General features: G+C 39.4%; 2 protein-coding genes across 9 annotated transcripts in view; one reads left to right on the top strand and one right to left on the bottom strand.

Annotated features, from left to right (window-relative positions):
• Positions 1-11,648, bottom strand: part of LOC123846632 (mitochondrial import inner membrane translocase subunit Tim23) — a 29,929-nt gene extending 18,281 nt beyond the window's left edge. The window contains exons 1-2 of the mRNA XM_045878304.3: positions 11,514-11,648; positions 9,161-9,219 (exon numbers count right to left, since the gene is read on the bottom strand). Coding sequence (XP_045734260.1) covers positions 9,161-9,219; positions 11,514-11,619 — 165 coding nt within the window. The 5' untranslated portion in view covers positions 11,620-11,648. The remainder of the gene's footprint in view (positions 1-9,160; positions 9,220-11,513) is intronic.
• PARG (poly(ADP-ribose) glycohydrolase) overlaps positions 11,321-26,688 on the top strand; it is a 137,657-nt gene continuing 122,289 nt past the window's right edge. The window contains exons 1-7 of one of the 8 annotated variants that reach the window (XM_054508277.2): positions 11,824-11,885; positions 13,982-14,071; positions 17,133-17,199; positions 17,815-18,798; positions 19,885-20,072; positions 24,780-24,898; positions 25,021-25,104. In XM_054508277.2, the coding sequence (XP_054364252.1) occupies positions 17,162-17,199; positions 17,815-18,798; positions 19,885-20,072; positions 24,780-24,898; positions 25,021-25,104 (1,413 nt within the window). In that variant the 5' untranslated portion in view covers positions 11,824-11,885; positions 13,982-14,071; positions 17,133-17,161. Of the gene's footprint in view, positions 11,497-11,746; positions 12,316-13,981; positions 14,072-17,132; positions 17,200-17,814; positions 18,799-19,884; positions 20,073-24,779; positions 24,899-25,020; positions 25,105-26,688 lie in introns of those variants that run through there. The other 7 variants (XM_054508276.2, XM_064594946.1, XM_054508278.2 and 4 more) reach the window with 7 other exon arrangements.

The raw sequence follows: 26,688 nt of genomic DNA, 5'->3' as shown, positions 1-26,688 counted from the left end.
CTGTTTCATTTCTTATTTTTTTTTTAAGATTTTATTTATTTGAGAGAGAGAGAGAGACAGAGATAGTGAAAGAGCATGAGCGGGGGTGGTGTGGGGTGGCGGGGAGAGGGAGAAGCAGGCTCCCCTCTGAGCAGGGAGCTGCATACAGGGCAGGACTCGATCCCAGGACCCTGGGATTATGATATGAGCTGAAGGCAGATGCTCAACCAACTGAGCCACCCAGGAGCCCCTAAAATATACTGTTTCATGTAACAAAAATTTGCCAAGATTTTTTGAGGGAGGGGACACTGGCCAAATTACATTAATCCTGGGGAGAAAACCTCCATAAAATTAAGGCTTTTGGTTTCTATAAAAATATGATTAACAGCTTATTATGTTATAGAAAAAAACTTCTGCAAGCCAAATTTGAACTGCAAGAAATAAGCACTTAATAAGGCTGATCTTGAGGTATCTTTACACATGCATAAAGGGAAGATACACTGAAAAGTTCTTGTGCTGCAGACACTGCAGGACACTAAAGAATCACCAATACCATTGTTTGCTACTACAGAAGAGAAATGCTTCTAAGGATGGGCACCACTGTACCTGATACAATAGTCAGAAGGCCAAGATTATGTGAAATATTTATATTTCAACTGGATGATACTGGATGCTAGAAATATTCAAATTCGTCTTGCTTTTACACTGGATGTTCATCTGGCCTAAAAACTTTAAGATTATTTACTTAATATAATTTTTAATGTATTACCGAGGATGCAAAAGTGGTGACAACGCAAAGCAATAGTAAGAGAAACCACAAATACTGCCTCAGATAAAAGTTGTTGACAAAAATCAGTATATCGTAAGTTCACAGGTAGTATTTAAGATGTCTCTCTCCTTCAAAAGTATGGAAAAATGTTCCACAAAATTCAACTTTAATTAAGGTAGTCTTTAAATTTAGGCTTTCCATGGTTTTTATAACGAGATGAGAAAACCTTTTCAATTCTTTTTTTTTTTTAAGGTTATTTATTTATTTATTTGACAGAGACACAGCGAGAGAGGGAACACAAGCAGGGGGAGTGGGAGAGGGAGAAGCAGGCTTCCCGCGGAGCAGGGAGCCCGATGTGGGGCTCTATCCCAGGATCCTGGGATCATAAGCTGAGCCGAAGGCAGATGCTTAACGACTGAGCCACCCAGGCACCCAGAGAAAACCTTTTCAATTCTGAAGTCCCTCTTGCCTTTGAATGGAAAAGGTCACTACAAATATTTGTGATTAAGCAAGAATCGTAATTTTTTAAAAATGCAGAATTTTCTTTGATGTCTAACCTTACCAAGCCCCACCTAGCACTGCAGGGTCAAGATGTTATGTATTTTTTTTTTTTTTTTAAGATATTATTTATTTATTTGACAGAGAGAGACATAGCGAGAGAGGGAACACAAGCAGGGGGAGTGGGAGAGGGAGAAGCAGGCTTCCCGAGGAGTAGGGAGCCCAATGCGGGGCTCAATCCCAGGACCCTGGGATCATGACCTGAGCCGAAGGCAGATGCTAAACAACTGAGCCACCCAGGCGCCCCTAGATGTTATGTATTTTTAAATGGAGCTACAGTACAACCTTTAGGCCTAAATTCAACATTCAATTAAAACACGTGATTAGTTTTGAAATTTTGAGTAAAATACTGAGAGAGGTACTTTTGAAATAAAATCAATAAACATACACTGCAGATATTTGACAAACATTTCCTGTAAAAACAAGTTTTAAATAAGTCTTATCCACTTGCTTCTACTGAAACACACTCAACAAGAAATGCAGGTAGTCAATCATTGTTAGTGATTCAACTTGAAACAAAAAGTCCCAACCACTACTCTTAAAAAACCCAAAACCCACCCAATTTACGGATATGTAATTCACATACCATATAATTCACCTATTTAAAGTGTACAATTCAATGGTTTTTAGTATATTCAGGTATCGTACAACAAAGACTATAATCATTTTTAGAGCATTTTCACTACCCCAAAAAGAACCCCATACCTGTTAGCAGTCATTCTCCATTTCTCCCCTACCCTGGGCAACTACTAATCAATCTGCTTTCTGTCTCTTTCTATTTGTCAATTCTGGACACTTCATGTAAATAGAATCATACCATTATGGTCTTTTATGACTGCCTTCTTTCATGTAATAAGTTTACAAGGTTCATCCATGTTCCAGCATGTATCATTACTTCTTCCTTTTTTTACTGCTAAATATCTCATTGCATGGAGATGCTAAATTTTGTTTATTCTTAACCTGATGGATGGGTTGTGTCTACTTTTTGGCTATTTATAATAAACCTGATAAGAGCATTCACGCACAATTTGTTGTGTGGACATACGTTTCCAATTCTCTTGGGTATATATCTATGAGTAGATTACTGGGTCATATGGTAACTCTATTTTTGATATTTTGAGAAACTGTCCAATTCTCTTGGGTATGTATCTACTGAGTAGAATTACTTGGTCAAATGGTAACTCTATTCTTAATATTTTGAGAAACTGTCAGACTATTTCCAAAGCAGCTGTTTCAATTTACATTTCCACCAGCAGTGCATGAAGGTCCAATTTCTCCCCATCCTCACCAACATCAGTTATTGCATGTTTCTGATTATACCTATAGCAGGGGTGAAGTGGTACCTCACTTTGTTTTTGTGATTTGCATTTCCCTATAAGTGACGTTAAATATCTTTTATGTGATTATTGAACATTTCTGTATCTTTTTGGAGAAACATCTATTCAAATCCTTTACCCATTTTTATTTTTAATTTTAAAAGATTTTATTTATTTGTCAGAGAGAGAGAGAGCACAAGCAGGGTGAGTGGCAGGCAGAGGGAGAAGTGGGGTTCTTGCTGAACAAGGAGCAGTACCTGATCCCAGGACCCTGGGATTATGACCTGAGCTGAAGGCAGACGCTTAGGACTGAGCCCCCCAGGTGTCCCTAAAGATGTAAATTTATGACATTAATAACTGAGAGGAGTATACACCTGTTAAAGAAATAGTGTTTTTGCATGTTATTGACATTAAACTGGTAAAAATTCAAACTAGATTTATAATTTTAAGATGTTAAATTTGAGGATGTTAAATCCCCAAAGGTAACTACAAAGAATATAGCTAAAGGACATATACAAAAGGAAATGAGAAATTTAAAATTTCACTGCAAAAAATAAATCAAGTAAACACAAAAGACAGTAACACAAGGACAAAAAAGCTAGAAGACATATAAAAAACAAACAGCAAAATGACAGCAATCCCTCCTTATCAGTAATCACTTAAATATAAATGGATCAAACTCTTTAAACAAAAGACATAAGATTGGCACAATAAAGGATCCAACTACACTGGGGTTTACTTTAATTCCAAAGACACAAAAAGATTCAAAGTGAAGTGAAAGAGAAAAAGATATTCCATGCAAATAAAAACCAAAAGATAGCAGGGTGGCCATACTAATACCAGAAAATACAGACTTTAAATCAAAAAAGGTTACAAAAGACGAAGAATATTAATAAAAGGTCCAATACAACAAAAAGATTCAATTATAAACATTTACACACCTAGTAACAGACCATTAAATATATTAAGTATAAAACTGGAATTTCTACAGTAATAATTGGGAGACTTCAATACTCTATTCTCAGTAATGGATAATAATCATCATAACCAGACAGAACATAATAAGGAAATATGAGGACTTAACACAATAAATCAAAGAGCAAACAGATCTAACAGACATATACAAAACACTCTAACAATAATATCACAGCATAGACATTTTTCTCAAGTGCATGTGGGACATTTTCCAGGACAGATCATATATTAGACAACAAATTAAGTCTCAACGGATTTTAAAAGATACCATACAGAGTATCTTCTCCAACCACAACAATATCAGTTAGAAATCAGTAACAGAAATAAAATGAAAAGTTCACAAATTCATGGAAATTAAACAATATATCCATAAACCACCAATAGATCAAAAAAGAAATCAAAAGGGAAATTAGAAAATACTTGAGATGAATAAAAAAGAAAATACAACATATCAAAACTTATGAGATCCAGTGAAAGTGGTGCTAAGGGGAAAATTCAGAGCTATAAATGCTTATTAAAAATATCAGAAAGATCTCAAATAAACAACCTAATTTGCAACTTAAGGATAGAAAAAGAAAAAATAAGAAAGTACTATGAAAAACTGCATGCCAACAAACTGGATAATCTTGATGAAATAGACAAATTCCTAGAGACATAAAACTCACCAAGAAACAGAAAATCCAAATAGCCTTATAACTGAACTGGTAAGACCGAAATCAGCAATAAAAAATGTCACACCAGGGACACCTGGGTGACTCAGTTGCTTAAGGGTCCAACTTTTGATTTCAGCTCAGGTCATGATTTCAGGGTTGTGAGATCAAGGCCCTCACTGGGGCTCTGTGCTAGGCATGGAGCCTGCTTAAGATTCTCACTCTCCTTCTCCCTCTGCCCCTCCCCCTCAACCCCGAGTTCTCTCTCTCAAAAAAAAAAAAAAAAAAAAAAAAAAAGTCACAACCAAGAAAAGCCCTGGACCTAACAACTTCACTGGTGAAGTTTACCAAACATTTAAAGAACTAACACCAATTCTTTTCCAACTTTTCCAAAAAATTGAAGTGGAGGTAATATTTGGTATAAGGCCAGGATTACCCTCATACCAAAGCCAGACAAAGACACTACAAGAAAACTACAGACCAATATCCCTATGAACACTGATGCAAAATCCCCAGCAAAATACTAGGAAACCAAATTCAGCAACATATTAAAAGGATACACACCATGACCAAGTCGGATTTATTCATGTAATGCAGGATGGTCCAATATATGAAAACTGATCAACATAAATCACCACATTAAAAGAAAGAAGGGAAAAAAACCTCCCACATGATCACCTCAACTACTGCAAAAAAAGCATTTCACAAAATCCAACATACGTTTACAATAAAAAGAATTCAACAAACTAGGAATAGAAGGAAACTACCTCAACATAATAAAAGCCATATATGAAAAACCCACAGTGAACATTATATATTTTTTTAGATTTTTATTTATTTATTTATTTGAAAGAGAGAGAATGAGAAAGAGAGAGAGAGAGCACATGAAAGGGGGGAGGGTCAGAGGGAGAAGCAGACTCCCCGCTGAGCGGGGAGCCCCATGCGGGACTCAATCCTGGGACTCCAGGATCATGACCTGAGCCAAAGGCAGTCACTTAACCAACTGAGCCACCCAGGTGCCCTGGTGAACATTATATATATATATATATTTTTAAAGATTTTATTTATTTATTTGACAGAGAGAGACACAGCGAGAGAGGGAACACAAGCAGGGGGAGTGGGAGAGGGAGAAGCAGGCTTCCTGCGGAGCAGGGAGCCCGATGCGGGGCTCGATCCCAGGACCCTGGGATCATGACCTGAGCTGAAGGCAGACGCTTAACGACTGAGCCACCCAGGCGCCCCCTGGTGAACATTATATTAAAAGGTAAAAGATAAAAGCCTTCCCTCCACAATCAGGAAAAGGCAAGGATGCCCATTTCTGCCACTTTTCTTTCAACATAGTACAAGCCGCCCCTGATATCTGTAAGTAGAACATCCCTATGAAACCTCCTCTAAGTCAAAATGTCATAAAGCAAAGAAGCAATTATCACCAACTTACGTGGAAAAATGTTTTGAGTATTCCCAGACCCAAAGATAACCTCTCTCAGGCCTTTCTGATACCTTAGGACACAGCTTGCTATCAGACACACAAAATAAATCAAGATAAAGCACAGATGCTCACAGACACAGTTCAAGGCTGCAATGGCTCGATGCTGAGATGCTGAGTGTAGATCCCCAGGAAGGAGCTCGGTGGTTCCACTATAACAGCTCACTGCAAAACAAATGCTGAACACTATTTTTGCTTTTTCGGTAAAGGCAAAAATCCTCTTCTGATTTCTTTTTTCAGCATAAACAGGTACTATATACAGACCTACATAATGTAGATCTCTCATAAAAGTGAAGTGGAACAATGTGAACTTTCAAAAAGCGGGGGATACTTGTACTACATGTTCTAGCTAAAGCAATTAGGCAAGAAGAAATAAAAGGTATCCAAATTGGAAAGGAAGAAGCTAAATTTTCTTTCTTTGCAGATAAAATGATCTTATATGTAGAAAATCCTACATATTGCAGAAAGAAACTTATTAGATCTAATAAATTCAGCAAAGTAGCAGGATACAAAGTCAACACACACAAAAAAGGATTTCCACATTCTAATAATGAACAATTTGAAGAAGAAATCACAAAAGCAATTCCATTTATAATAGCATCAAAAAGAATAGGGGCGCCTGGGTGGCTTAGTTGGTTAAGCGTCTGCCTTTGGCTCAGGTCATGATCCCAGGGTCCTGCTGGGATGGAGCCCCACACTGGGCTCCTTGTGCACTGGGCTCCTTGCTCCACTGGGCTCCTTGCTCCGCAGGGAATCTGCTTCTCCCTCTCCGTTTCCCTCTGCCTGCCATTCTCCCTGCTTGTGCGCGCTCTCTCTCTCCCTCCCCTCTCTGTCAAAAAAAAAAAAAACAAAAAACTTTAAATAAAAAAAGAATACTACTTAGGAACAAACTTAACCAATGAGGTAAAAGTCTTACACAATGAAAACCATAAAACCTCTTAAATGCAATTAAAGACTTGAAAAAATGGAAACATATCCCATGTCTGTGGGTTGAAGACTTAATACTGTTAAGATGTCAATACTATCCAAAAGAATCTACAGATTCAATGAAATCCCTATCAAAATACCATGTTTTGGGGGCACCTGGGTGGCTCAGTCAGTTAAGCAGCTGCCTTCAGCTCGGGTCATGATCCCAGGGTCCTGGGATCCAGCCCCACATGGGGATCCTTGCTCAGCGGGGAGCCTGCTTCTCCCCTCCCTGCCATTCCCCCTGCTTGTGCTTGCTCTCTGTCTCTCTCTCTCTTTTGCTCTCTCTGTGTCAAAGAAATAAATAAAATCTTTTAAAAAGAACCCCATCCTATAATTAATATGGAATCTCAATGAACCCCAACAGCCAAAACAATCTTGAAAAAGAACAATAATCAGGACGCCTAGGTGGCTCAGTTGGTTAAGCGTCTGCCTTTGGCTTAGGTCATGATCCCAGGGTCCTGGGATCAAGTCCCCTATCGGGCTCCCCCTGATCTGCAGGGAGCCTGCTTCTCCCTCTGCCTGCTCTGCTGCCGCTCCCCCTCCTTGTGCTCTCTCTGACAAATAAATTAAAAAAAAAAAGAAAAAGAACAATAATCACATTTCCTGATTTCAAAACTTACTACAATGCTACTCGAATCAAGAGTGTGATACTGACACAAAGACAGACAAATAGACCAATGAAACAGAATAGAGAACCTGGAAATAAACCCTCACATATATGGTCAAATGATTTTGAACAAGACTGCCAAGACCATTCCACGAGAAAAAGACACTCTTTTTAACAAATGATGCTCTGAAAATTGGATATCCACATGAACAAGTAAAGCTGGATCCTTATCTAACACCTAATAAAAAATTAAACACTTAATACAAAAATTAAATGGATCTAAGATCTAAGTGTAAGACCTAAAACCATAGAACTCTTGGAAGAAAACATGGGAGAGAAGCATGACATTGGATTTGGCGATGACTTCTTAGATTTGACACCAAAGGCACAGGCAACAAAAGAAAAAAATTAAAAAACTGGCCTTTGTGAAAATTTAAAAATATTGTGCCTCAAAAGGCAGTATCAGCATAGTAAAAAGGCAACCAAAAGATCGCGAGAAAATATTTGCAAATCATGTTATCTGATAAGGGGTTAATATTCAGAATATATATAAAACTTAAATTCAACAACAATAAAGACCCAATTCAAAAATGGACAAAGAACTTAAACGTTTCTCCAAAGGTATACAAATAGGCAATAAGCACATGAAAAGATGCTCAATATCACTAATGATTAGGAAAATGCAACTCAAAACCACGAGGAGTTGGGGCGCCTGGGTGTCAGTCGTTAAGCATCTGCTTTGGCTCAGGTCATGATCCCAGGGTCCTGGGATCGAGCCTCACATCGGGCTCCCTGCTCAGCAGGAAGCCTGCTTCTCCCTCTGCCACTCCCCCTGCTTGTGTTCCCTCTCTGTCAAATAAATAAATAAATAAATACCCCCAAGGAGCACTACCTCATACCCATTAGAATAGCTATGATCAAAAAACCCCAGAAAATAACAAGTGTTGGTGAGGATGTGAAGAAATTGCAAGCCTTGTGCAGTTCTTGGGAATGTAAAATGGTACAGTGCTATGGAACACAGCATAGCAGTTCCTCAGAAAATTAGTAATAAAATTTCCATATGATTCAGTAATTTCACTTCTGGAAATATAAGTAAAAGAATTAAAAGGAGGCTCAGGAAGAGACATTTTACACTATTGTTCATAGCAACACTATTCCCAGTAACTAAAATATGAAAGCAATCCAAGCGTCCAGGGACAGATGAATGGATAAGCAGAATGGAATATTATTCAATTAAATATTATTCAGCCTTAAAAGAAAGGAAATTCTGATACATGCTATAATGTAGATGAAACTTGAGAATATTATGCTAAATGAAATAAGCCAATCACAAAAAGACAAATACTATGATTCTACTTATTTGAGGTATTAGAGTATCAAAACCAGAGACAGAAAGCAGAAGGGTGGTTGCTGTGAGATGGGTGGGTGGAATGAAGTTATTTTTTAATGGGTATAGTTTGTTTTACATGATGAAATGAGTTATGGATATGGTAGGTGGTAATTGTTGCACAATATTATAAATGTAGTTAATACCACTGGACGGTACACTTAAAAATGGGTAAGATAGTAAATTTTATGCTAAAATATTTCACAATTTAAATAGGAAAGAAAAAATAGCCACCTCAAACCCCAAAAACTCTTTAAAGGGAATTAATTAATTAGCATCAGGGAGGTACAATTCAAATCCCCAGTTTCTAAGAAAAGAAAAAGGGTGAATGGAGACTAGAGTTGGTGCCTCCAGAAATATGTACCATAGATCTAGTCAGCATAAGAACCTGGATTTTTTTTTTTAAAGTGGTAAGATAAATCACCAAACTAAAAAATTCATAAAAGGACTAGTCCTAATCTTACCTGAACAAGATATCGTGGATCCACATTTAAATACGGAGACAGAGGGTTCATACCAGTCACTAGAGAGAGAACATCACATTGCGATGAAATTTTAAAAAATTATTTCATTTAGTGTTAATTACACCATTTCAGGTGTTTTCCAATTTTGATTTACAGGCTCACTGAATAGATGAGATTTTCTCCTTTTCTACGCTTATCCTGTCTGGCAGTTTTGGGGCTGTCTCCTCCTGAGGTCCTGAATCTCAAACCAGGTCCTGCACTAGTGGTTCAGGCTCTCATACCAAGAAGATATTGGCAATAACGTGGATCAAATAATCAAAGTAGAAGGAAGCACAGCCCAAGTCAATTATAAAGCTAATTTCCTCTACTTTGCTACAAGGATGCTTGACATCTATACAAACTGCAAAAATAAGATTGACAAGAGACCAATGAATTCCATGGGAAAAACAGTGCCCGGGTTATGGGTTATATATAAACATTTTTAGGTAGTTCCTTCAAATCTTAGTATTGACAGTTGCTGACAAAGGTGATTTGCTGTGGCAGTGTAGATCATTCTTGGGTCATCACCAAAGGAATGGGGGTCAGGACAAAAGAAAACAGAAATTCTCAGAGAGCCAGACTTGAATCCCAGTAACTTTGACAATGGAAAAAATCTACCAGGGAAAATCAACTTTCTCACATTCTAAATTTAATCCTTGAATCCTGTGATTGCTCACAATCTATGAAACACCCATGACTCTAGTCCTTTCATCAACTGAAAGTCCTATTAATTCTATATTCAATATTCATCTTGAACTGTTACTTAACCACCATCCTTATTGCTACCATCTTAGTCCAACCATTAAATCTCACCTAGACTACAGTAACAATCTCCTACCTAAATGGACTCCCTAATTTGCTCTAGTCCATTCAATTCACTTCCTATATAGCAACTAAAGTGATTTTTTTTAGGAAAAGGAATCAGTCCTAATGGCTTCCATTCACACTTGTAATCAAATCCAAACTCCTTACCATGGCTTATAAAACACTGCATTAGTGGCCATTACTTGCTCTCCTGATCTCATTATCTCCTACTGCTCCAACTCCCTCGCACCTTTGTAGACACACTGGCCCATCAGTTGTTCTTTAAACATGTCAAGTCCCCCCCTTCCCCCACCAGGGCATTTGGACTAACCATTTTTTCTTGTATACGTCCGTGTGTGTCCCCGCCCCTGCATTTGTATTGTATTCAGGTCACAGCTCAAATGTCAACACCCTCTAGCTGCTTTCCCTGACCCATTCTAAAAAGGCGTTCTGCTCCCATCGCCATCTCTCAATCTTGTTTTGATGCCTTTACATACGCTTATCATTAACTGAAATGTGTTTGTGTTACTTGGCTCACTTCAATAGGATGTAAACTCCATGAAAGCAGCAATCATCTCTTTTAAACACTGGTAGACCTGCACACAGAAAAGTCGTTGGCCCATTCCAGGTGCTAAGTGAATGGTGTTCACCCTCGACTTCTCAATTTACCTTCAAATCTTAATCAAATTAATGAAACAATGCTTTGTCACTTTAAGGCACTGCCCTTTGTGCTCCAAAACTCAGACCTCGGAAGACTTATATGTAAAATGTGTTCCAGATTCAGTTTCGACGTAAGTGACACTAGGGCTGTTTTGTTCTTGAGCATAAAAGACCTGGAGAAGAACAAGTTCTATTCATCCAGTTGAATACCCACAAAGTCCCAAACATCTGGAAGACATATTCACAGAATTGAGAGAGCACAGGCAGGGTATACATGCTTCTGCACTTTTGATCTTGCATATTTCCTTTCCGAAAAGTCTTACCTGGCTTCTTTTTTCAAGTCCATAAATGGCCTTTAAAGTACAGTTCACTTCTCAGCCCCTCCGCTGGCCCGACTCAAATTTCTTTCTTGCCTATCTTCAATATTAAATGTTTTGCCCTGACGGCTACATTGCAGTTTCGAAACACGTGACTTTGTGCTTAAAAGTTATTTACAGGCTGTTTGGAATGTATTTACTTGCAGGGCTAGACTCTCCTCTTAATCTAGAATCAAGCACACAGCCCAACACACAAGGAATGTGTGGGAGGAAATACAAGGCACTAGGCTCGTATATAAAGAGAAGAAAACAGGCCAACATCCCTAGTCCAGGTCACCCGGACAGAACTTCTCGAGGATCCATGACTCCAGAAAGTCGTTCAATCTTGAAAGAGCGGCAGCGCAAACACACTATCCCAACCACTGGTAAGGAAGATTGTGAACGCCAGCCAAAAAAAGAACAGTACACACTACACGTCTGGCGGAGTCGCAAGAACCACTGAGAAACGTTCACAAGGTAGGCCCGATACTTACGCGGGACGCCGGCCAAATCCGCGTGCGAGTAACCTGCCCCGCCGGCTCCGAAAAACCCGGCCAACCCCCCTGTGGTTTTGTTTCCGCTTCCCCCGCCGCCCTCCATGATGTCGCAGCAAACCGCCGGTCTGCTTCTCACCGCCGCCTCAGGCCGGGTTCGTCGGCTCCGCCGTTGCTCCCCAGAAAAAGCTGGGAGACCCGCGTTACCCAGGCCTCCTTCACACGGTGACCTTCCGGGAGCCGGTACCCGCTAATCCTTGCACTTCCGCTTTGCGACATTATACGTCCCGGAAACCGGAAGCGCCTGACGGCAGCCTTCCGGTGGTGGGAAAGTGAACCAAGCCAGAATCAAAGCGGCGCATCCTGAGGCAGGTGGGGGTACCTGTGGAAGAGGGAAGGCAGGCGACTGGCTAGGGCTTGGCTGGGAGGCCGGCGGAGCAGCAACTGCAGAAACAGGCAGCGGCAGAGAGGGAATGGTGCCTGGAGGCGCCGAGGAGCCGGCGCAGTCCGTCCCTCTTAGGGTTAGTGAATGAGGCTCTCCGCCCGGGCCGGCCCGGGGACTCTGCGCTGCGGGTCCCAAGCATGAGTGCGGGCCCCGGCTGTGAGCCCTGCACCAAGCGACCCCGCTGGGGCGCCGCTGCAACTTCTCCGCCGGCCGCCTCGGACGCCCGGAGCTTCCCCGGCAGGCAGAGGCGCGTCCTCGAGTCCAAGGACGCTCCCGTGCAGTTCAGGGTCCCACCGTCCTCGTCAGGCTGCGTCCCGGGGCGGGCGGGACCGCACAGAGGCAGCTCCACCTCGCTTGGTACGTGGGGAAATAAAGATCTTTGTCCTTCGCTTTGGCCCAGACCTCTTCTTGGTCTCTGTCTGGGGACCCAGGGACTCCAGCCACCCCTTTCTGGTCTTATGTGCACCACTCTGAGGCCCTCTTGCTGAGCCACTAAGGCCACTGGTAGGGGAATGCGGCCGCATTTTACCCGTTGGGATTGGTGGTGTGAGAAACCCTGATGAGCAGTTACTCACAAGGTGGAAAATGGCAGTAGACTCCACCTGTTTGCTTTCCTCGGGTTTGAGAAGTTGCCTTAGTTGTTAAGGAAGTCTAATTGTGTATGTGAAGATTCAACCTTTAGGTGAAAAGAAAGGTACAAAGAAGGTCACAACTTCTCTTGGTTCAGATTCTGCATCCTGGGGTGCAGAGCTGTTAGTATTAGCTGGCATTGTGCTTGTTTCTGGCATACAGTGTTGAACAAGAGTAACTTGGGTTCTGTCTTCAGATCTTAAAATCTATCAGGAGAGAGAATTACAAAAGTCCACATGCTTACAGGTGAAGGACATACATCATTATGGTAGGAGTCAGGAGTCTTAATCCAGTCTGTGGGATCAAAGATAATCTCCCAGAAGATGAGGTGCTTATTTTAAGAACTGAAAAAGGATGAAGAGTTACCTAGAAAAGAGGAAGTAGGAAATGTTCCTGAAGTGCAGCTGGTGCATACTTGTCAACAGGAGAGAGTAATGAGAGATGGGGCTGCAGGGAGATAGGCAAAGATCAGATCATACTGGGAAATATAGGCAGTGCTGAGGGTTTTGAACTTTACCTCTAAGGGCAATGAGAAGCTTTTAATGCATTTTCAGTAGGGAAGTGACTTTATATATACGTGCATGCACACACATTTTTTTTTTTTAAGGTCTCTGGCTGGTGTGTAGAAAATGAAGAATGGATTGAAAGGGAGGGGAAGTGCAGGCCTAAGACTAGAGGAGTTAGTCTAGGTGGGCGATAATAATGGTTTATACTTGGTTGTGGACAGTAGGGAAGGAGAGAAGTGGATGGATTCAGAGAGAATGAGATCTGTGGGTTTGTACCTCATAAGAAATAAATTTGTGCTGGAAATACAGATTTGGGGATTTTTGGCATAAACGTGATAATCGATGCTATGGAAGTAGGTTAGATCACATAGAACATGTAGAGAAAATAAAGGTGACCTAGGACAGAAACTTTAGGAACACCATCATCTAAGAGTAGACTGAAGAGAAGCAGCCAGAAGAGTAGGATGAAAGCCTGGCTTTTGTTGTGTCATGCAAGAAAGAGAACATTTCCAAAAGGATGCATTTGTCAACAGTGTAAGAGGCTGGCCAGAGGTCAGACAGTCTTTGGGTTAATGGTGTAAACTTAGTTCTCTCAGGACTTAGAGGCAGTGGGGAGTAGACCTCAACTAAATATTGAAGGATGAGCAGGATTTGCTGTATAGATAAAGGAGAGAAATAATTAAATATGCAGAGAGAATGGCATGTGCAAAGGTGGTAGGACTGGAGCATAAAATGACAGGAGTGACAGGACTTGAGGCCAGGAAGAAGGGCAGAAGTTATTATGGACAAATTCTAGTGCCATTTCAAGGAGTTTGGACTTTATTCTGCGGTTAATGGGGAGCCACTGAAAGCTTTTAAAAGGGAGATAACATTTGGTTATATTTTAGAAAAGATGGCTTGTGGCCTTTGGACTTCTCTGATTGCAGTCCACTGTATAAATTTCGGCCGGTACACGGAGTAAGAAATCTATGAACTAGGTAAATATGCCATATTTATTACAAACATGTTTCATGAAATAATACCTATTATGTATGATGCATTCTTATATTGTCTGTATTTTACTAAAAAAAGTTAGTCCTTTATATAACACTGGGTTAGAGAAAGTCAAGACCAGACAAGGAGACCAGTTGCAGGAAACAAATGCAGTTGTCCAAAAAGTGGTGTATTTGTTCTTTTGATATTGATGCTGGTTTGAAGATGAAGAGGAAGTAATGGATTTAAGATTTAGGCCATAGATTACAGAGAACTTGATGAAGGAGAGTGGAAGAGAGGGAGAACTGAGGTGACCTCCAAGTACTGTGTCAGACTTCTGCGAGAGCCTAATTTGTGGGCCCATTAACTTTATTTACATATAAAGGTGGAAGGGTTAGTTGCAAGTGGGGGGGGCAGTCCTCATGGTTGGATCTTCTTATTTTCTGCAGATTTCTGCAGAAGAGGGACCAAATTACTACTTGGGCTGTACTTTATATGTATAAATGTTTTTGTATACTGGGCACAGGACACCAATTAACAAAATGTGGAAAGTCCAAACAAAAACTATTGTTTCAAATTTGGAGGTCTTTTAGGAACTTGGTATTTAAAGTTTTAGTATATAGTTATTTTAGGAGAGTAGGTAAGAAAAGGAAATGGATATTCATTCAACATCTTTAAATTTTGTGTTATTTACCTCCCTGGGCATATTTCTTATATTGGTTGAAATGTGCATGTAGGCAGAACTCAGGGTGCTATTCACCTTCTGATGGGAGCTCCTCTTTTCTGCCTTTTATAACTACCTAGAGTTTCTCTTCCTGCTCCAGCCATGGTCTAAGTATAGGTCAGTGGTGGGTGGTGGTGGTTGGGGTGAGGGGGGGAGTTGGAGCCGGTTTGTCTCCCTTCCCCCATGTCATTCCTTCAGCCTCAGTGCTGTCAGAATCATCTTCAGACCTCTTTCCTCTCAAAACTCCCACTGTCCATCACTCTTTTGTCTCACCATATCCTTCCTTCTCATACCTTATCTTGCTGGTGCTGGAGGAAGGGGACTTTTTGTGGAGGTGGGGTGTTCCTTTGAAATGCAGGTGAATTTCAAAGCATTTTGTGTCTTTTGCTTGTGTCAGTAGCAGCATCTAATTGATTTGCTCGTTGAACATTGAAATACACTGGTTACTGAGTGATGATAACTAATGAGATTAAGTGTGAATGGTGTGAAATCAGAATAAAGTTGGAGGACTAATCTCAGTGAAAAAGATTGGGTGGAAGTGTTGCAAGAGGAGACATTTGTTGAATTTCTGCTTTGTGAAGACTGGACACTTAGTATTTTCTCTCATTGATCTACATAAGCCTTGAAGTACATATTTACTGTTAACCCTATTTTATAGGTGAGGAAATAGAAGCTCAACGAAGTGAAGTACTAGTAAGCGACTGAGCAAAGATCTTAGTCCAAGATCTTGTTTGACTCTAGATCTTGTATCGTTTTCATCACCTCCCACTGCCCTCCTTTTTGTTTCCTGGAATTATTTCTAGTAAAAAGAAAGAAACTACCAGATATTTTGGGAAGCATAATTTTATGCCTATTTCAGGAATAAGGGGGTAAAATCTGAAGCAGTCCTGTGGCATGTTGCAAAAGAAACCTTTGAAAGCCAGAAGTAGTGGTATTGGAAAGAGAAGTAGGGCTCTCAGAAGGACTGAGGAATGTTTTTTCTTTTTATAAAAGATTTTATTTATTTATTTGACAGAGAGAGAGGGAACACAAGCAGGGGGAGTGGGAGAAGGAGAAGCAGGCTTCCTGCGGAGCAGGGAGCCCGATGCGGGGCTCGATCCCAGGACCCTGGGATCATGAGCCGAAGGCAGACGCTCAATGACTGAGCCACCCAGGCACCCCCCCCCCTTTTTAAAGATTTTATTTATTTATTTGACAGAGAGGGTGAGAGAGTACAAGCAGGGGGAACAGTAGAAGGAGAGGGAGAAGCAGGCTCCCTGCTGAGCAGGGAGGCTGAGGTTGGGGCTCCATCCCAGGACCCTGGGGTCACGACCTGAGCCAAAGGCAGACGCTTAACCATCTGAGCCACCTAGGCACCCCGTTTGTACCTCTTTTTGTGGGTCATTCAAGAACCTCTATGATATGGTCCTAGCTGACTTTTCAATCATATTTTCTGTTGCTTTCTTTTTAAGTTCTTTATATTTCCTTGGCATTGGTGCCTTTGCTTATGATTTTCCCTTTATGTGACTACATGTTTATTCTTCAAGGAACAATTCAAGCCCTTCTTATCAGATTGTCCCACTTACTCCAGTTCCCTAAAGTAGTCTTCTTTTCTAGGAAATACCTTAATTCTTTATCAGGATCTCTTTTAATACTAAAGGTAGTTAAGAATCGACATTTACTGAGCATGTACCAGACTGTGCCTTAAACACCTTGCATGTGTTATTTAATTTAAACCTCATAATAAGCCCAGGAGAGGTACTATTAATTTGCAAGTTTACAAATAAGTAATTTGAGAGACAGAAAAATGATCCCTCACAAGGACACATAGGAATCCAATGGGAGAACTAGGATTTGAATCCAGGTGATTTGATTTCAGAGCCTATACTCTCATCCATTAGGCCATACCAGCTCTCTTGGGCCTGTCACGTTCTACTCTATGCCAAATGCATTTATATTTATATTTCTGTCTTATCTCCCATTGCTTGAGTGTGGAAGGAGTGATTAGTATCTGTTTAATTCACAGAACCTGGGGGCGCCTGGGTGGCTCAGTCGTTGAGCATCTGCCTTTGGCTCGGGTCATGATCCCAGGGTCCTGGGTTCGAGCCCCGCATTGGGCTCCCTGCTCAGCGGGAAGCCTGCTTCTCTGTCTCCCTCTGCCCCTGCTTGTGTTCCTGCTCTCGCTATGTTTCTCTCTGTCAAATAAATAAATAAAATCTTTAAAAAAAAAAAAAACATTCACAGAACCTAGCACAATGCCTTACATGTATAAATGCTGCTATAGGTATTTTATATTTGAAGGCAGGTATGAGTATACATAATTGTTTTGGTGTGTGTCTTTTTTTTTTTTTTTTTTTTTACAGTTTTCAAACAAAAGACTATTACCAGTTGGATGGACACTAAAGGAATCAAGACAACTGGATCAGAAAGGTATAGAAACATGCCTGTATAGAAAAATGAATAACATGATATATGAATGTTTTATCTTGTTTCATGCTACTCTTTCTTCTAGCTTTCCCATTTTTCTTTATATTCATTCTTTCAGTTTATAAATGATAATTTTTTAGAGTCTCATGTGCTAGGGTCTGTCCTATATACTTGACATACAGAGATAAAAGAGGAGTATAGTCTCTGTCTTTAAGATACTTATAGTATACTGGTGGCAGATGCAAAAACACATGATTATTACATAGTGTGATAAATAGGACAGTAAAGGTATAAGCAGAGAACAGTGTGGTTAGCATATAGAACAAAGAATTAGCTTTACCTTTGCAGGAAGACCTGCCCAGAGGTGAGTGAAGTTTAACATTTAAAGGAAGGGCAGGTGTTTCCCAGGCACAGAGTTGGGGAAAGGACATTATAGGCATATGTGCAAAGTCATGGAGTCATAAAGGGGCATGCTCTGTATTTAGGAAATCACCAGTAGTTTAATTATTGCTGTGATACCGGGAATGTGATTGGATAAGTGATTTTTTTTATACCATAAATTCTTTTTATTGTATCATAAGTTCTGTTGTCTCATTAGTTCTTTCTATTCTGTTGTAGTTTGCATAGTAAAGAAAACAACAATACAACAGTAGAATCCATGATGAGTTCTGTACAAAAAGATAACTTTTATCAACATAATATGGAAAAATTAGAAAATGTTTCTCAGCTAAGTCTTGATAAATCATCTGTTGAAAAAAATACACAGTATTTGAACCAGCATCAGACTGCAGCTATGTGTAAGTGGCAAAATGAAGGGAAACATACAGAGCGGCTTTTAGAAAGTGAGCCTCCGACAGTAACTCTGGTGCCAGAGCGGTTCAGTAATGCTAACGTTGATCAGTCACCTGGAAATGATGATCACAGTGACACAGATAGTGAGGGAAGTAGAGACAACCAACAATTTTTGACAACTGTAAAGTTTACAAATACAAAGCAGACCACAGAAGATGAACGGGCCAGAGAAGCCAGAAGCCACCAGAAGTGTAGCAAGTCTTGCCATCCTGTAGAAGACTGTGCAGGTTGTCAGCAGGAAGAGATAGATGTGGTGCCAGAGAGTCCCTTGTCAGACATCAGCTCTGAGGATGTTGGTACTGAACTGAAAAATGCCAACAAGTTGAGTAGACAAGAGAGTAGTTTAGGAAATTCTCCTTTTGAAAAAGAAAGTGAACCTGAGTCACCAATGGATGTAGATAATTCCAAAAATAGTTGTCAGGACTCAGAAGCAGATGAGGAGACAAGTCCAGGTTTTGATGAGCAAGAAGATAGCAATTCCTCCCAAACAGCAAGTAAACCTTCAAGGTTCCAAGCAAGAGAAGCTGACACTGAATTGAGGAAGCGGTCCTCTTCTAAAGGAGGTGAAATTCGTTTACATTTTCAATTTGAAGGAGGAGAGACTCGGAGTGGAATGAATGATTTAAATCCCAGACCACCTGGAAGTACTTCTAGCCTGAATGTAGAATGTAGGAATTCCAAGCAGCATGGGAAAAAGGATTCTAAAATCACAGATCATTTCATGAGAATGCCCAAAGCAGAGGACAAAAGGTAATTTTTTTCAACAAGAGTATCTCCAATAGTGTAATACCTTTTATAACTTTGTAAGGGAATGGTTTAACCAAGTTATGGTTTACAGTGAAGAAAGAAATAGTTGTGTTTCCTGTTGTTTGTTTATGGTAAATTTAAACCTAGGTTCAAAAAGACCAGAAACAGAAAACGAGAAGTAAATAAATATTGTTAATTGGATTTTTTCAGTTTCATGATTTTCCTTCTGAAATTTGTGTGGATTATCAGAATATAAAAATACTAGGTTGATAGTAGTGTCTGTTTATCCATTTTTCTAGGTCTTCATATACTGCATTTTCTCTAATGCTCTGATGGGTAGGCAGGTGACATTGTCCTCACTTTGCGAATGAGAAAACTGAAATTTGAGTTAGAGAATTCACTGAAATTGTAACTTGTGGGTGGTAATGCTGGGATTTAAATCCCAGTCTGTCTGATTACAAAGCTTACATTTTTACAGTTATCCCATATGGAATCTTAAAGCTTACTCTCCATAATTTCTGTGATATTTTCTATCACATGTGCCACAGTAAGTTCACTTTGTTGAAAACTCTTGTCTAGAAACCTGAGAAGTAGCTGATACTATGAACCATGACTCATTTGGCAGTGTACATATTCTTATGCGGTCTGTTTTTTTTGGAAGGTAATTTCTGTGTTTAGAAATTCCTTCCACAGACTTGAAAATAAGTTCTTCAGTTTTACTCTAAGTTTTATAAATTTTTCTTTTGATTGTAAATACCAACGAGAGAGAGCAAGCCTGGCACACTTTTTTAAAGATTTTATTTATGTGTAAGAGAGAGAGTGAGTGTATGCACTCGTGCGAGAACGGGGGAGGGGGTGAGGGAAAAGCATACTCCCTGCTGAGCAGGGAGCCCAATGCAGGGCTCAGTCCTGAGGATCCTGGGATCATGACCTGAGCCGAAGGCAGACACTTAACTGACTGAGCCACCCACCCAGGTGCCCCTTGGCACGTTTTAAACAATAACATTCTGGGTAAGTTTTGTCCTTGTGTATCTAATAAAACTTAAATAGTAAGTGGTTTGTGACTGAATACATTTGTTTTGACCTTAGAAAAGAACAATGTGAAATCAAGCATCAAAGAACAGAAAGGAAGATACCTAAATACATTCCACCTCACCTTTCTCCAGATAAGAAATGGCTTGGAACTCCTATTGAGGAGATGAGAAGAATGCCTAGGTGTGGCATCCGGCTGCCTCTCTTGAGGCCATCTGCCAATCACACAGTAACTATTCGCGTAGGTATTACTTCTTTTTTTTAAGATGTTATTTATTTATTCATGAGAGACAGAGAGAGAGAGGCAGAGGGAGAAGCAGGCTCCCAAGGAGCAGAGAGCCCGATGCGGGACCCGATCCCAGGACCCCGGGATCATGACCTGAGCTGAAGGCAGTCGCTTAACCAACTGAGCCACCCAGGCGCCCGTAGGTATTACTTCTTACCTATAAAGAGAGAAGACTCTTAAGTCTTGATTTATTATGATACTTATTAACGTGAAAAACAGACCAAGGCATAGAAACTGCTTTTCTTTTCTGCATATATAAAGTACTAAGAAGTCTATAGGTTGGAGAAATATAATGATAGCTTACTTAATATAGCACTTAATACATCCATAAGATGAATCATTGTCAGCTGATAAGGAAATTGACTTTTTCAGTATCTTTTTTTTTTAAAGATCTTTTTTTTTTAAGATTTATTTATTTGAGAGAGCGAGAATGAGAGAGAGAGAGAGTACATGAGAGGGGGGAGGGTCAGAGGGAGAAGCAGGCTCCTCGCTGAGCAGGGAGCCTGATGCGGGACTCGATCCCAGGACTCCGGCATCATGACCTGAGCCGAAGGCAGTCGCTTAACCAACTGAGCCACCCAGGCGCCCCTCTTTTTTTTTTTTTTTTTTAAACTCACTGGATTCTTTTCTTTCTTTTTGTTTTAAATTCAACTGACATTATTTGTTGAGCATCCACTGTATATTAGGTAGTGGGTTAATCCCTAAAGTTCAAAGTTGTGTATGGTTCAGTATCCTCAAATCATTCTCCAGTTTTACCCTCTTTTCTGAGCTTCAGATTCTTCTAGACATCACTGTTACTGTCCCACAGTTGTCTCAAACTCAACATGTCTAAAACCTTATTTCTAAGAATTGTGGTTAAATGTACATAATATAAAGTTTACTATTTTAACTGTTTTTCAGTGTACATTTCAGTAGCATTAAGTACATGTTGTACAATTATTACCACTATTCATTTCTGGAAAATTTTCATTATGTCACGCAGAAACTGTATCTGCTAAACAATAACTCCCATTTTTCACTAGCCCCTGGTAACTCTTTTATACTTCCTGTAGCTTCTTTTTTGAAGAAGCAGGTTTATTGAGGTATATAAAGTTTACCCATCTTAAGTGCTCACTCAGTTCAGTGATATTTAATTTACTTAGTTAGACAACTATCACCATAATCCAATTTTTATTTTATTTATTTTAATTTTTTAAATTAACATATAATGTGTTATTTGTTTCAGGCGTATAGGTCTGTGATTCATCAGTCTTTTTTTTTTTTTTAAAGATTTTATTTATTTATTTGACAGAGAGACACAGCGAGAGAGGGAACACAAGCAGGGGGAGTGGGAGAGGGAGAAGCAGGCTCCCCGCAGAGCAGGGAGCCCGATGCGGGACTCGATCCCAGGACCCCGGGATCATGACCTGAGCCGAAGGCAGTTGCTTAACCAACTGAGCCACCCAGGCGCCCCATGTGATTCATCAGTCTTACACAATTCACAGCATTCACCATAGCACATACCCTCCCCAGTGTCCATCACCCAGCCACCCTGTCCCTCCCACCCTCCTCCACTCCAGCAACCCTCAGTTTGTTTCCTGAGATTAAGAGTCTCTTATGGTTTGTCTCTCTCTCTGGTTTCGTCTTGTTTCATTTTTCCCTACCTTCCCCTATGATCCTCTGTCTTGTTTCTCAAATTCTTCATATCAGTGAGATCATATGATACTTGTCTTTCTCTGACTTATTTCGCTTAACATAATACCCTCTAGTTCCATGCATGTCATTGCAAATGGCAAGATTTCTTTTCCTTTTTTTTTTTTGATGGCTGCATAATATTCCATTGTGTATATATATCACATCTTCTTTATCCATTCATCTGTTGATGGACATGTAGGCTCTTTCCACAGTTTGGCTATTGTGGACATTGCTGCTTAAATATTGGGGTGCACATGCCCCTTTGGATCACTACATTTGTATCTTTGGGGTAAATACCTGGTAGTGCAATTGCTGGGTTATAGGCAATTTTTTTTTAATTATTATTAACATATAATGTATTATTTGTTTCAGGGGTATAGGTTTGTGATTCATCAGTCTTACACAATTCACAGCACTCACCATAGCACATATCCTCCCCATTGTCCATCACCCAGCCACCCCATCCCTCCTACCCCCCTCCACTCTAGCAACCCTCAGTTTGTTTCCTGAGATTAAGAGTCTCTTATGGTTTGTCTCCCTCTCTGGTTTTCTCTTGTTTCATTTTTCCCTCCCTTCCCCTATGATCCTTTGTCTTGTTTCTCAAATTCCACATATCAGTGAGATCATACAATAATTGTCTTTCTCTGATTGACTTATTTCGCTTAGTGTAATACCCTCTAGTTCTATCCATGTTATTGTACATCACAAGATTTCTTTTTTTTTTTTTGATGGCTGCATAATATTCCATGTATATATATATACCACATCTTCTTTATCCATTCATCTGTTGATGGACATCTAGGCTCTTCCCATAGTTTGGCTTTTGTGGACATTGCTGCTTAAACATTGGGGTGCACATGCCCCTTCAGATCACTACATTTGTATCTTTGGGGTAAATACCCAGTAGTGCAATTGCTGGGTCGTAGAGTTAATCCAGTTTTTTTTTTAAAGATTTTATTTATTTACTTGGTAGAGAGCGAGCACAAGCAGGGGGAATGGCAGCAGAGGGAGAGGGAGGAGCAGGCTCCCTGCTGAGTATGGAGCTTGATATATTGTAATCTCATTGTCATTTATTGATGTTAGAACAAATAAAAGTTATTGAAAAATTATATTTATAAAAACAGTTTTATTTAAATATGATTTCATGTCACATTTCTTAGGTGAAGAAAGGGTTCTGATATTTAAAAGAGTTTGAAAGTCACTGAGATAGGGTCATGTGGAAATAAAGAATATAGATGGTTGCTTTGTTTGGGGGTAAAATTGATAGGATGTGAATATTCTTAAATACGGGTGATAAGGGAAAAGGAGGCACTGATAATGCAGGGAAAATTAAGAAAAGGCTGGATGACTGAGAAGATATTAATGGTCAAGATTCAGAGAAAAGATTGATTGAAGAGCTAAGTGACATTTTGAGTTTACTGCCTTTCTTTTTCCCACTGGCCATAAGGAAAACCCAAAGCATCCTATACCATGATTACTTAATCTCTGTAATTACTGTTTACTTATTTTTTTTTTAAAGATTTTATTTATTTATTTTGATAGAGAGAGCTAGACAGCGAGAGGGGGAATACAAGCAGGGGGAGTGGGAGAGGGAAAAGCAGGCTTCCCGCTAAGCAGAGAGCCCAACGTGGGACTCGATCCCAGAACCCTGGGATCATGACCTAAGCCATAGGCAGATGCCTAACAACTGAGCCACCCAGGCGCCCCTACTGTTTACTTATTTTTAGATATCCAATAACCTGTGAATTTTTTTTTTACTTTTTTATTTTATTTTATTTGTACCATTTCAGCTTTTGTTTTTTTATTTTTTTATTTTTATTAACATATAATGTAGTATTTGTTTCAGGGGTATAACCTGTGAATTTTAAAAATCTTTTTAAAAATCTTTATTTTATTAAAGTAATGTAGGCTCATTGTAAAAAAAATAAAAAAGGCAGCTATTATATGAAAGTACGTAACTCAAAACCCAAGTCTCTTAGTCCTATTTCCAGAGTTTAACAATTTGGTGTATTTTCTTCTAGATTCTTTTTCCTGAATACAGTAATATATATGTGTAACTAACCCAGAGCAGAGTCTGACTCAGGGCTTGAGATCATGACCTGAGCTGAAATCAAGAATTGGACACTTAACTGACTGAGCCACCCAGGCACTCCTTGAGTTGCAGACTTTTATGAGCTGCCTATTGGACAGTCTTCCTTTCCATTAGCTGTTCCCTTTTTGAGGAACAAGCTTCCTGTCTTCCTTTTCCTAGTTAACTTCTTCTTATCCTTTGGAGTTCAGCTCATTTGCCACATGTATATGTATCTACATATATGCATGCAAAAACACATAAGCCACGCTCTTTCATGAATATTTAGAATCCACAGTTAATACGGTTGTTATTCTCAGGAAGTTTAGAGCCCAGTTGGGGAAGGAAAAACAGGTGTGCTCTGGTGTGATAATGATCTAATAAAACAGGAGGGAATAAACTAACTGTCCTTAAGTTTTTGAAGACTTCTTAGAGGAAATGAAAATTGAGTCGAGTGTTGAAGGTCAGAATAGATGTTTAACCAGACAGTGTTTGGGTAAGAGAGGATGTTAAAAACTAGGAACATCATTTGGAATCACTATAGGCAGAGGGGAGCCATTATAGGATTAAGAGCCTGGGAATACTTTAGAAAGATTAAGGTTGTTTCCAAGTGAGAATAAGGGCTTTATGGAGGGTGACTATCTGGGGGCAGTGGGAGTTAGGGGAGGGCTAGAAGACAAGCAATAATGAGGACTAGGGGCCTAGATGGGATGGAGATGGAATGAGCAAATATGATGACTTGGAAACTGATCAACTGGAGATAAGGAGCAGGAACAGCTGGAGAGGACTTCTCAGATTCTTACAGAGGAGCTGGTCTGCATTTTATAGCATTTGCTTTGGCTGCTTTAATTTGGATTATTTTGTAGAAGGCACGCCTAATTTTTATGCACTTACAGTTTCCTTGTTTCCCTCTCTTTCAGGTAGACCTTTTGCGAGCAGGAGAAGTTCCTAAACCCTTTCCAACACATTTTAAAGATTTGTGGGACAACAAGCATGTTAAGATGCCTTGTTCAGAACAAAACTTGTACCCTGTGGAAGATGAAGTAAGCACAAAACAGATGTTCTTTTAGTCTGAACGATAGTTTAGTATGTGTTTGTTTGACTTCTGATTCTATGATCCAAAAGAACTTAGAATAATTTCATTTGTTTTTCCTTTTCCTTAAAGAATGGTGAGCGAACTGCAGGGAGCCGGTGGGAGCTCATTCAAACTGCACTTCTCAACAAATTCACACGACCCCAAAACCTGAAGGTAGTTGTTTTTGCTATTGTTGCCTCTGGTATGTAATTCTTGGAGATGGGCCTCGACCCCAAAACCTGAAGGTAGTTGTTTTTGCTATTGTTGCCTCTGGTATGTAATTCTTGGAGATGGGCCTCGTGTGTCCCTTAAAGACATTTTTTGATCTTTAATAGACTCGGGTAACAACATATTTGTATGCAAAGTGCTTGCTTCCTGAAGAACTTTCTTAAGAGACATTCTTGGTTTCCACTCCATCACTAGCAAATGAGTAGAAGAATCTAGAGTTGTAAATGACTTGCCTGGAGCTACACAGAATAATTTGGAGAACGAGGAATAAGACCTTTGTTTCTTGATTCCCCATCCAATTTCCTTCAGACCAGGCTTCTTTTATTTTTTAGAATTATCATGTTTCTGAAATATCTTTAAAAGTAAATCATGAAAGAATTATGACTTTAGCAATATTTGCCCAAAGGGAACAGAGTTTCCTAATGATTAAAGTATACATTAAACATTCTGTTTTATATTGCTGTTAATATAGCTTCTAGCAATCTAATGATTTATTAATTGTACATTTTGGCAATAATTTATTTTTTGATTTTTTTAATATTTCACTTAAGACTGTAAGAGCAACCATTAGGTTGTTTTTCTAATATCTAAAATATGGGTGAGTATATGTTTATTTTTGGCATTATAGCCATGTAAACTTTTAAAGGTTTTATAACTATAATAATAACAGATTTTTCTATACTTGTGTGAAAATGGGTTTCATTTTCTTTGAGAGACTTAGTTTGTTGTGTACAGTTTCCTCAGGTTTTATACTGTTTTTCCATTTATACTTAAGTTATTCTCAAACTTTCTGTACCTTTCTATAGCTCCTGTTTGCTTTTCTTTTTTCTCTACATGGAAAACATTGGATGTTGTATCATAATGTATTTTGAAAATTTCATTCCTTAAGGACAGTGTTTCTCAATCTTGTAATGTACTCCTTTTAAATGGAAGAAGCTCTCAGGATCTGCCAGAGTTTACTTATTTTTAGTATAATGTTAACTGCATATGTACAAGCATAAAACTGAATATAAACTCTTTATACTTACAGCTATGTCCATTTGATTTTTTTTACATTTTAAGCATTATGAACCATCATTTGAGTTGTGTGAAAACAGTTTATACTCAGTATCCCCTTTTTGCACAAAAGTTTTTTAACCACTGATCTGAACCTCAAAATAGTATGCTGAGAACTTTAAAAAATACTTTATAAAGAAAAAAATTCTTTTTTCTTTTTACTACTCACTAATCACAAACAGTTGGTGGATGTTAGTAGATACAAAGATGGGATCTGTATAGAGAACATCAGCTTGCAAATAAAAATGATAGCATTTTGGTCCAGGTTCTGTAGAATTTGACAGTCCTGTACTACAGTATATCTTAGGATAGCTCAAAATTTTCACCATTTTTATCTGCTTAAAGCACCAGCCTTCATTCCTACAGTGTGTTGTCTTTTGCCCTTTGTGTTCCAAAACCACAATTATAAACTTAGAAAAACAGAAGCAGGCCGCCTAAGAATACTATCTATACTCCATTTGAGAAACACTGTCT

The sequence above is a fragment of the Mirounga angustirostris genome, unplaced genomic scaffold, assembly GCF_029215605.1.
Source record: "Mirounga angustirostris isolate CCGP_5_RB_7025 unplaced genomic scaffold, mMirAng1.0.hap1 SCAF_6, whole genome shotgun sequence".
In the NCBI taxonomy this organism is placed as follows: domain Eukaryota; kingdom Metazoa; phylum Chordata; class Mammalia; order Carnivora; family Phocidae; genus Mirounga; species Mirounga angustirostris.
The sequence above is the reverse complement of the archived record's forward strand: the minus strand, read 5'-3'. Positions and strand labels throughout refer to the sequence as shown.